This window comes from Hemitrygon akajei, chromosome 4 (genome assembly GCF_048418815.1).
Source record: "Hemitrygon akajei chromosome 4, sHemAka1.3, whole genome shotgun sequence".
NCBI lineage: Eukaryota > Metazoa > Chordata > Chondrichthyes > Myliobatiformes > Dasyatidae > Hemitrygon > Hemitrygon akajei.
In genome coordinates, this window is record NC_133127.1 from 54237892 (window position 1) to 54250351 (window position 12460).

General features: G+C 40.8%; 1 protein-coding gene across 2 annotated transcripts in view; it reads left to right on the forward strand.

Moving 5' to 3' along the window:
* LOC140726356 (neuronal vesicle trafficking-associated protein 1-like) overlaps window positions 1–12460 on the forward strand; it is an 87810-nt gene that overhangs the window by 63127 nt on the left and 12223 nt on the right. For both annotated transcript variants that reach the window (XM_073042627.1, XM_073042628.1), the window contains exon 4: window positions 6453–6563. In XM_073042627.1, coding sequence (XP_072898728.1) covers window positions 6453–6563 — 111 coding nt within the window. The remainder of the gene's footprint in view (window positions 1–6452; window positions 6564–12460) is intronic.

Consider the following 12460-nt stretch of genomic DNA (forward strand, 5'->3'; position numbering starts at 1 on the left):
CTTACAGAGGTCAGGATGCCTGCAGATGTTCTTTTGGTGGGTATTGGCTGCTCCCCAGCTTTGACAAAGGCAATGGCCTGCTTAGAGACTGCTTAGGGACTGCTTCACCCACTCAACTCCTGCGCTGATGTCTTCAGTGATGGTCTTCAGGACCTGATCATGTCTCCATCGGTACCGTCCCTCACCAAGTGCCCTTGTGCAGCTGCTGAGGATGTGCTCCACGGTTCCTCGCTTGGAACACAGTGGGCACGCTGATGACTCTGCTTTGCCCCATGTGTGCAGGTTTGATGGGCTTGGAAGCCCATCGAACACTGCCTGGATGGGAAATTGGATGCAGTGTGGCTCGGCTTTTCAAAGCTCAGCCCAGGTCACGTTCCTCTCAGCCGCATTCTCCCATGTTGTCTAAGCTCCCTGTTGCTTTATTCCCACCGCCTTGCAGGTTCTCGTCTCCTCCACTGCTGCTCTCACCTCCTCCTGAACTAGGCGGCACCTTTCCTTCCCTCTGATGGTGTCCATTTGGGGAATTGGAAAGGATCCTAGCCCAGCTCGGCCTCATGTGACCACTCCCACCAGCCTCCTGTGACGCAGCCTTGCCTCTGCTTCCTGAACAGTTTCCTCCGCCCTCCACTTCCTGCCAGTCCTCACTTGGATCCCCGCTCTAGCCACCTTCGGATCACTTGAGTCCCTATACTGTATCACTTCTCTGCTCTTGTTACCTTGAATTCCTCCTCCAGGGGTTTGAAGGGCAGTTGCAGTTTGTTGTGGTGTTCATAGAGGGCCATACTTCTCAGGCTCTTTGGCAGCCCCACCCATCTCCTGAGGTGGTTGCTAACCCTCCTCTCTAAGGATTTGACTGTTGAGATCGGAACTGCATAGACGAGGAGGGGCCACAGGATTCTGGGAAGAATGCCATGCTGATACACCCAGGCTTTGAACTTCCCAGGTAGGCCAGACTTGTCCACGGATTTCAGCCAGCCATCCAACTTGGTGCAGGTCGCTTGAATGGATGCTGTGTCCCTTAGAGAGCTGTCAAAATCCTTACCTAAGCTCTGGACTGGCTTTTCTGTGATGGTTGTGATGGTTGGGATGGCTGTGCCTGCGATGCTGAACTGGAACTTGTTCTCCACCTTCCCTTTCCTCAGCACCATAGATCTTGATTTGGCTGGTTTGAAACGCATCCAAGCCCACTCCACCAGCTTTTTGAGCCCCTGGCGCAGCCTGGAACTGATTCTGTGGTGGCTGTGAGGTCGTCCATGAATGCCCTGACGGGTGGTTGCCGTTGAGCGGAATCCATTCTGGGCCCTCTGCACTCTGTTTCAGCAGACGTAGTGAGCATGTTCATGTCTAGGGAGAACAGTGTCACTGAGGTAGTGCACCCTGTGAGGATGCCAGTCTCCACTCTGTGCCAGCTTTATGTAATTGCTCCTGAAGAGACCCTCATCCTGAAGTTGCTGGGGACGTGATGTTTGGTCAGTGTGAGCTGCACCAGTTTGTGTGGAATGGAGCCATATGCATTTGCCAGGTTGAGCCACAGCACTGACAGGTTGCCCTTGTTCTCTCTGGCTTCCCTGATGAGCTGAGTCACCACACGGGTGTGCTCCAGACAGTCCGACATCCCGGAAATGCCACCCACCTGGACCGATGTATCGATATAGGTGTTCTTTGTTAGGTAGGTGCACAGCCTATTGGAAACGGCGCTGAAGAAGATCTTTGCCTCACCACACAGCAGGGAGATGATGCGGAACTGGTCTATCTGGGTGGCGTTTTCCTCCTTCGGGATCCACACCCCTTCAGCCACTCTCCACTGTTCTGGGATCTTCCCCCTTCTTCAGAACACTCGCAGGATCTTCCACAGGTGCATCAGGAGTTTGGGGCAGTTCTTGTACACTTTGTACGAGGTGCTGCTTGGTCCTGGAGCCGAGCTTGCCCTTGCTTTGCGGACGACCTCTCTGCCTTCCTTTAGCTGCAGCTCTGACATGTCGAACTGCACATCCGGTTCGGGGGGGGGGGGGGGGGTGTATTAGGATGTTGCACTCTCCCAACTCCTGCTGTCTTTCAGGGTCACTGTATACCTTCTTCAGATGTTGGTCTGTGTCTTCCTGCGAACAGGCCAGTTTCCCACTGCGCTTCTGCCCCAGAAACTCCTTGGTGAACTTGAAGGGGTTGGCGATAAAGGCATCACGGTTTCGGGCCCTTTCACGACGCCGTCTCCGATGCCACTCCGCCCGGCGGAGAACCCTGATCTTCTTTCGTAGTAAAAAAAAAGTATAGGGGAAATTTTAATACAATATCTGGATAGCCAATAATTCAGTGAACCTTCGGTGTTGTGCTCTGTAGTTTATGATATCACTTGATTGCCATTTCTTATCTGATAATAGTCTTTATTTCCTAAACATACATTGATTTTCATTGGTAGAACAACTCTTGTCCGGACAGAAAATAGTTTAAGATAACACCAGAAGAATCTGATCTGCAAGCTCAAATGGTGGCATGTAAGTGATAATGTGATGGCAGTCTATACTGGTAATTTGTAAATATTATTTCATTTGTAACACAAAAGCTGGTTTCAGCCCAGATTCATGCTCATTTGGCACATATCAGATGGTAGATATAGTCTCATCGAAAGTAGCCCAGAACATACAAATATAAAATCAGCTTGATGTCTCCTTTCACTATGTTATTCAATGCACTTATGAGGTAAATATACACTGCCTGAAGAGGTGATGACGACATATACCCTTGTGAAACAACATATACCCTGGAAAAGGTATCTATCGAAAATGTGCTGGGGTTGGGGTTTGCAGAAATGTTGGATTGCCTTTCTCCCATTGACAGTATGATGGCATGTGGTATCTAGCTCATAAAGGTAGAGTGATTGGTTGGTTATGATATGTTCTTGCTGGTACTTGTATTGCCTTTTGGAGATGGAACAACTGGGGGAGAGAAAAACCTATTTAATTTCACATTTAAGTTCACATTTCTCATTAGTCTGTTATTTGAACCTTTCTCATTTGCTGATAAAGAAAAATGGTTGTTTCCATTTTTTAAATTACTGTGGCTGGACCCCAACTGAGTATTATAGAACAGGTGCATGTTCATAAATTTACTTTATAAAGGTCATGTTAGAACAGAGAATGCAACTTAAAAACTGGCATCCATGTATGTATTTATTTCAGGCAAGATATTAGCAATTCTAACATCTGTGCATACTATAATCACTGCAGAATTTGTGGACCCTATTTTTAGACTGTACTATATGGACCCATAAAACAAATGCTAGGTCCCTGGAGTGCACTAATTAATGGTCTCATGTTTGCTGAAAGAGTCCCTGGTGAATCTGAGCAGGGATTGTGCAGCAGGTTGTAGAGTCATTGATGCAAAATGAGTTTCCAATTTATTTTATGAAAACCCTTTTATGTGTAAGTAACCTGACATAACCTACGCAAATCTGGCACCGGTAGCCCTTTGCATTCCTGCAGCTGTATTAATCTTTAATTTCCCCTCTCCCTACCTTGCTCCATGTGCCTCTCATTGTATTTCTCTTACTCAACTCCATTTATCATTCACCTGCCACTTTTCCCAGCTCTAGACCCTCTCCCCTTCCCTCCCTGGTGCAACTCACTTGTCATCTTCCACCTCTCCTCAGAGCACCAATTACATCTCCCCCTTCCACTCCCGGTCCTGATAGCGGGTTTCAACCTGAAACACCAGCAATTCCTTGGCCCTCACAGATGCTGCGCAACTTGTGTCCCTCTAAGATTGCTTATGGCTGTTAGGCAGAAATTTTCCGTGAGTCTACACATTTCACACTATTTTCTACCCCAGAGGCCTGATCCAATTTGCCCTACCTCTCTGGAATTTCACTGAGGCATGTAACTTAAAAATTAATACCTCCTTTAGATGATCTGCATGGAGAGATGTGATCAGCATCTGCATATTGCCTGAGTGTCCTGACGAGGCCCGTGGACCAATGTGCATGTTATAATCTCTCTCACTGCAAATGCAATTCTTTGCTCAGTCCTGAGCAATTACATTTCAGCCTTGAACCACAGTAACATTGGGCAACAAATTTTTTTGCAAGTATTGTTTCCTCAGAATTTTTTTTTGTTTATGATAGACTGCTTGAAGCTGAACACAAATATAATTTCAGACTACTTGTATCTCGTAGGAACTTGGAGAACCAAAAATGAACTTTTATTGAATATAATGTGTTTCATCGCATGAAGGTATTGACACTTTGCAATAGTTTAAACTCAGCTAAAAATACTTTGTTGATAATTTTCATTTGTATTCAGTATCTGAAGCTTTTTGCTTAAAAGTTCAACATTAATCAGCCAACACTGATGGATTCCGATTGCCCTGATATGATTTTTTTCATGGCTGCAATGTCCTGGTGAAATGTTTCACCATGCTCGTCGTTGATAGTGTCAAGGTTTGCATGGAAAATATCTAAATGGGAATGCAGAAAATTAATCTTCAGTCACATGTTGCACTTCATAGTTTTGTATGCTTGAAGCAGCTGTATGTAGTTTGGTTCTCTGTTGTTGCCCAGAAAATTTTCAACAACATCCTTGAATACCTTCTGTGTGATTGTCTCTGGTCTCACTCGAAGTTCTTCGAATTGCCTGTCATTGATGACCCATTTGATTTGGACCAACAAAATTGCCTTCCTTAATCTTGGCATCAGTCTCAAATATCTAAGTCCTTCACAGAAATTTATAGCCTTTCTAAAACTTGTCCTGGAATGCAGCATCTACCATGCCTGGTCAAGATAGAAAATTTTTCAGCCTACATTGTGGGCAACATTCTTATTGATTTGAATATTGAATTGAAATAACAAATATAGGCAATTTTGGAAAAGGTGCATGATAGGAAAATTTCATAGTGATTTTCATGATCAGCAGTCCAACATCCATAAGATACATCCAAAAATATTCAGTAAGTAAAATCTTTGTTGGCAAGTGTAAATTGCTGGTCCTGTTTTAATTAGCTGTGATCCTGCTAGGATTAGATTTACTACAACACTGACATACAATATGAAATTTGTTGTTTTGCAGCAGCAGAACTTTGCAAAGACAATAATCTATAAACTACAAAAATAAATAAATCTTGGAAAAAGGAATAACCAGTTAGTGTACATGGGTTCTGAAATTTGATGGCAGAGGGGCAGAAGCTAATTCTAGATAATTGAGAATGGACCATCAAGCTCCTTTACTCTTCCCTGATGATAGTAATGGGATGAGGCATCTTGTGGATGGTGAGTGTCCTTAGTGAAGGATGTGAACAATCAGGAACTTGAAGCTTTTCACCCTTTACACCTTTGACCCTCATTGAGGACTGGTGCATATTCTCCTGACTTGCCCTTCCTGATGTCCACAGTCAAAATGCTATGGGTAAGGTTGATATGACGGAATGACCTGAAAAGCTATTGTAATCAATTCTTTATTGCCTGTGATGTTAAACACCAAATTGATCAGCTCATTAAATTCTAACTTTAAAGCTGAACTTTTTACTAAAGATGGCTACTTTTAACTGTTTAAATATTTGTCATAAATTCATTTTCTCATCTTTTACAATATCTATTAATATTTATTGAGTTCATAGCAGGCTTCGTTAACCATGTAATCCATTGGGTCACGTAAATTATGAATTAGTGCCCAGATGTTGGATCTAATGGACCTAACTACCATTTGAAAGCGAGGCATGCATTTGCACACAACACTGAACAAAGATTTCAACCATATGAATAATTTCACAGTCAATTACCCTAGTTTGTTTGAAGCACAGAAAGGTTAGCAGCAACAAAAAATACACATTTGTATTATCAACAGTCATTCGATGTTCTTTGTACTGCCTTCAAATGTCCTTCTCAATTCAGTTTTAATGGAATTCTCTAAGTATTGTAATTATGTCTTGCTCTGTTAGGGGATTGGTTAATCATATTAAAAATAACATTTTCAGAATATCGTGTTATTAAGGTGAAAAATAAACTGTTGCTGAAGGGTCTAGTGTGGTGTGCTCATTCTGTACCTGAAGTATAATATTTGCCATTATGATTATGGCGTCCTCTGGTGAACAAATCATTTGCCTCCAAGTGGCTTTGGGTCCATCGTGAATGTATACTGGGAGATTAACAACTGGTAAATTATTTGTTTATTTTAATAAAAGTAACTTATTATTGCATTTGCCACTGTAATCAATTCTTGACTGAATGCAACATTGAAAAGGGATTATGTGATGAAATATGATTAGCTCCATTTTCCTCATACCTTTCTGCTCATTATTGACTTTGATTAATAGATGTTCAGTTTCGCAATCTGTCATTTCAGTAACATACAGTAAGGGGTAAATTTCAAAGCATAATTTCTCTGCTTACGATTAGGAACTGGAAATCAATTGCAACTGCATGTGATTTGCTTAAAAATAATACTGTCCCAATTCTTCTTTTGCAGGTTACAGTTCTCATTCTCTTTGCATTGGCATTTCTCACATGCATAGTGTTCCTGGTAGTTTACAAAGCTTACAAATATGAGCACAGCTGCCCAGATGGATTTGTCTTCAAGGTGAGAATTTTTCTTAGACTTAAAGATAATGTGAGACTGTTCCTAATAAAAAACACATTAATGAGATTAATCCAAATTTCAGTGCAAGTATGTGTCAAGGCACTGAAGCAGGGACCCAATCACAGATCAAGTACTGTGCGCACTGTGAAATTTACTGAGTAGCAAATCCAGAGGGGCGAAGTCGGCGTCAAAGTTCAGGCAGCGATCAAAAATTCCAGAGAAATCAAAAACCGGAATCGGGAAACAGGCAGAGTCGATATTCGGACAGACAGAGTTTAGATACAAATGCTGGAAAGGCTCAGGAAGACTCACTGGCACAATCTGGCAACAAACAGGTGAAAACACAGGACTGAAATACACTGAGCAATAAACAGAGAGGCAGTTGATAGGTGGAGCACAAAAAGACAGAAGTGGCAGCAAAACAAGTAATAATGAGAAACAAGTAGGAGGTAGAGTTCTTAGTCATACAGGGGCCAGAGTAGAGCAGGAGCGGGGACAGGAGCACACGGGGCATGAAATCAAAGAAGAGCACATGGCAATACAAAACCACAGACTGACAGCTAGGAGGAAAACACCCAAAAAGACAAAGTTCAACTGGAGGTATTGACAGTACATTCCTAGATATAAAGTCTGTGTCTTTTGTAGATGCTGAGCATCTGGCTCAGTGGTCTATCACTTTCTAATTTTGTAAAACTTTCTACAGATTTTTTTTGCCTTGTCCCAGCTTTGAACTTCAAATTCCATTTATTCTGGCCCTTGTATGTTCTTTACCTCATCGTAACTTCAGCTTTCTAGACCAGAGGCTCTGAAAGTCCTTTCAAGTGCTTGACCCCCACTCCCTTTCTTTTTAATAGTTTTCTTTTAACATTGACCTCCTTTAATTCCGTGGAAATTTTTCTCAAAATACATGCCTGTGAAGCATTATAATGATTTGCAGTGTGTTTACTATGAATAAAACATCTTTAATATAGTATTTATTATTAAATATATTTTCCAATGTTAACAATAGCTCACCAATTCTGTCATTAAACTGCAAGTTGGGATATGGTTCCAAGGGTGCCAGTGATTTGCCTAAGAGGTTGTACCAGTTGGCACAATAATAGTAGCCACAGTAGAAGTGAATCCAGCCTGAACCAAAATCTGTAAATATGTATTAGAAAACTGGATACAAGACTACAGTAAGGAGTGTAAATCTGATTGTTCCTTAATTCAGGAATGGTGAAATATCTTCCACTGTTCCGAATGTTAATATTAGCATTCAGTTGTCTTTCATGTGTTCTTGGCTTGGACATTTTGACAGTGAATGTGGTGTATTTTAGAAAGACTGCAGGTTGCTTTTGGTTTCCCATATTTGCAGGTTTTACCATACCGAGCAGTAGTACAGCTTCTATTCCAGACAGGCATTTTCATTGACCTTTCTCACTACTGTTCAACTCTCTGCTTTTAAAATGCCAGGGATAAAAGAGCTTGCTTTGTCAACCCCCTGAGAGCCCAGAACACTTCATACTCTGCCTGTCATTGAAGTGCAGTCACTGCTTCATAGAGAGTACTGTTACATTTCATAAAATAGGAATACAAATTAACTGAAAATCAAATAAACTGTAGTTGCTAGAAATCTACAATATATAAAAAAACAAAAAGCTGGAAGGAAGCACTCAGCACATCAAATAGCGGCTGTGGAAAGATAAATGGTGTTAGCATTAAAGTAATCTGAGCCTATGTATAAGAAATAACTGATTAATTTGACTGCTAATGTTGATTGATAAAAGAAATATTCACCAATACACTTCACTTTTAAAATGCTGTGGGATCTTGTACCCATTTGGAAAGACAGATGGGTTTAAAATGTTAACTGGATGTCTTTCTTTATATTTCACTCATTATATTTCACTCTGCTTTCTACACATGCTGGCTTCTGTTTGTCCATGGGTAATGAAAATAGTATTTAAAATTATTTTCAATTGAGTTGCTACATGATTGGTCTAACCTGCTGATTATGGCAATGTGGCTTCTTTTCTATTCATTTGAAATGGGTTTTTAGGTACAATCAGTATGGGGAATAAATGATCTGGTTGTTAAGTGGTCATCATTTTCTAATTTTTAATTTAATAACTGCAAATGTATGGATAGGAAAATTGACTTTTGAATGGAACCATGGGCATCTCCTTCCAAGGTTATTGCACTTTAACTAACTTTGATGTCAGTTCGATAGATCATCTGTATCCTAGTGAAATGTTATGCTTAGCTACTTGCCTGGTGCATAGCAGCTGCTGCCAGTTTTTAAAAGTAAGTTTTAGTTCAGCTTGTTGGGTAGGATAAGCATCAGTGCTGAGAAGATATGACACTGTCTATTTGTTTGGCATGATTGGGTTTAATCTCCTGGTAGGTATCATGCCACAAAGTAAAGCTGCTGGTTATATCCTTCACTGCACACCATCCATCTCATTCGTCTGTCTACAAAACCATTTGGTATTGTAACTAAGAATTAACAGCTGTACTGGTACGAGTTAAAATATGTATCATGGACCAGATTATCCTTGATTGATCAGATGGAAGTTACAAGAGCATTCTTGTGTCACCATTGCCTGCATACCAAAGGGAATGTTTATTATTTAATTTAAGCAAACATGCAACAATAGCCAAATTATGCAGATATAATTAGTGCAATAATTTATTGAAACTCTGGACCCTTAAAGGGTGATAACCATCAGTGTCAAGATTCAAGTGGATTAACAGAGAACTAGTTACAAAATACATACATATCAGAGAAACCATTTTGATCAGTTGGACCTTCTGGTTTATGTTCCCTGCGGTTCTTTCCCTCTTACTTATGTGCTCATCTAATTTCTAGTTGAATGCTTCTATTATTCATCTTCATTACTCCCAGATGTACAGTGCCTACAAAAAGTATCAAATCCCTTGGAAGTTCTCATGTTTTATTGTTTTACTACATTGAATCACAGTGGATATAATTTGGCTTTTATTGTCACTGATCAACAGAACAAGATTCTGTAGTGTCAAAGTGAAAACAGATCTCTACAAAGTGATCTAAATTAGTTACAAATATAAAGCACAAAATAATTAATTGCACAAGTGTTCACCCTCTTCTAGTCAGTATTTAGTAGACGCACCTTTGACAGCAATTACAGCCTTGAGTTTGTGTGGATAGGTCTCTTATCATCTTTGCACACCTGAACACTGCAATTTTTCTCCTTTCTTCTTTACAAAACTGCTCAAGCTCTGTTAGGTTGCATGGGAATCATGAATGAACAGCCCTTTTCAAGTCCAGCCATCAATTCTCAATTGAATTGAGGTCTGGACTCTGAATTTGTCACTCCAGGACATTAACTTTGTTGTCTTTTTAGCCATTCCTGTGTAGTTTTGGCTTTACGCTTGAAGTCACTGTCTTGCTGGAAAACAAATCTTCTCCCAAGTCAGTGTTCTCTTTCAGACTGCATCAGGTTTTCCTCCAGTATTTCACTGCATCTCATTTTACCCTCTATTTTCATAAGCCTTTCAGAGCCTGCTGCAGTGAAGCATCCCCACAGCATGATGTAACCACCACCATGCTACATGGTAGGGATGGTGTGTTTTTGATGGTGTGCAATGTTTGGCCAATGCCAAACACAGCATTTAGTCTGATGGCCAAAAAGCTCAATTTTAGTTTCATCAGACCATAGAACCTTCTTCCAGCTAACTTCAGAGTCCCCCACATGCATTCTGGCAAACTCTAGCTGAGATTTCATGTGAGTTTTTTTTCCCAACAGTGGCTTTCTCTTTGCCACTCTCTCATAAAGCTGTGACTGGTGAAGCACCCGGGTAACAGATGTCGTATGTGCAGTCTCTCCCATCTCAGCCATTGAGGCTTGTAACTCCTCCAGAATTTTCATGGGTCTCTTGGTGGCTTCCCTCACTAGTCCCCTTCTCGCACAGTCACTCAGTTTATGAGGATGGCCTGCTCTAGGCAGATTTACAGTTGTACCATATTCTTTCCATTTCTTGATGATTGACTTAACTGTACTCCAAGGATTATTCAATGACTTGGAAATTTTCTAGTATCCATCTCCTGACTTTTGCTTTTCAATAATCTTTTTGCGGAGTTGCTTGGAGTATTCTTTTGTCTTCATGGTGTAGTTTTTGCCTGGATATTGACTCACTGGCAGTTGGACCTTCCAGATACAGGTGTATTTTTACTACAATCAATTGAAACACCTTGACTGCACACGGTGATCTCTGTTTATCTAATTATGTGACTTGTAAATCCAATTGGCTGCACCAGTGATGATTTGGTGAGTCATGTTAAAGGAGTTGAATATTTATGCAATCAAATATTTTGTTTTGTATTTGTAATTAATATAGATCACTTTGTAGAGATCTGTTTTCACTTTGACACAAAATTGTCTTTTTCTGTTGATCAGTGGCAAAAAAAATTACATCCACTGTGATTCAATATTGTAAAATAATAAAACATGAAAGCTCCCAAAGGGGGTGGGAGTGAATACTTTTTATAGGTACTGTAGCTACTTCTACTTAGTACCACTATCTGAGTACAGCTTAGCACAAATTTTCTATTCTATTATTTAATTAGCATATGTTTATGCCTTTCTCCAGGTCCATCAGGGCCTCCCGGTCTTTTCTCAATTCCATAACCAGCTTAAGCTTTCCTGACAATGCAGAAACTGGAACCAAAAGAACATTTGAAATTTTGTGTTCAGTTCTGATCGGTGTGTAACAGGAAGCATGTAGAGGCTTTGGAGAAGGTGCAGAAGAGGTTCACTAGTTTGTTGCCTAGATCTGAGTATATTAGCTATGAGGTGAAGTTGATTGAGCCTGGATTGTTTTCTCTGGAGGAAGGACAACCTGATAAAAGTATGTAAAATTATGAGAAGTAGAGATGGGGTAGATTCTCAATCTTTTTCCTAGGGTGGAAATGTCAAATACTAAAGACTGTAGTTTTAAGAAGAGAGGGGGAAGAGTTAACAGGAAATTTATGAGGCAAGTTGTTTTATACACACAGAGTGGTCAAGTCCCAGGAATGTGCCACCTAGGGAAGTGATGGAAGTAAATATGATCTCCATTGTTTAATAAGTATTTAGACAGGCACTTGAACTGGCAAGGAATGGGAGGATGTTGACCATTTGCAGGCAGATGAGGTTGGTTTGGATTGGCATCATTTTCAGTACAGACATAGTGGATTGAAGGGCCTATTCCTGTGCTCTACTATTCTATGTTGTAAACCCTTACATTGCTAATATATCCAGTTGTATTAAAAAGAGCTACCTACTTTAAGTATCTTTCAGCACTTGATCCACATCCCTCCAGGTCATGGTTTTCAAGTATACTTTAAGCCACTTTTTAAGACATATGCTGTGCTACCATTTGATAATTTCAAATCCCTATCAGCCCCTGAAAGTATTTTAAAAATATTTCCCCTCTTTGCCTCTTGATTTTCAATACCTCGCGTAAAAGAAATAGGTCCTTCCTCAATGCATTAATTTTCCAGGCCAGGTGAATCCCTGCAGATAATGGGATCTGGAGTGAAAAAACTAACCAGCTGGAGGAACCTTGTGGCTCAGGCACTATCTGTGGAAGCAATAGGATTGCTGACATTTCAGGTTGCGACCCTGCATTCCTATACATACTCTTCAGTTCAATCACATCATTGAACTTGTCACAGAGATATTCAGCAAGGAAACCGGCAAACCATGCTGACTGTGTACACCCATTAGCCAGTCCCACCTGGCTCATAGCCCTCTAAACTTCTCCTTTCCATGTGGATGGCTTTTAACTGTTGTTAATGTGCCTGTTTCCACCACTATTTCTGGCAGCTCATTCCAGTATCCTATTGGATATTGATATCCTATTTAAATCTCTCACCTCTGATCTTAAATCTACGA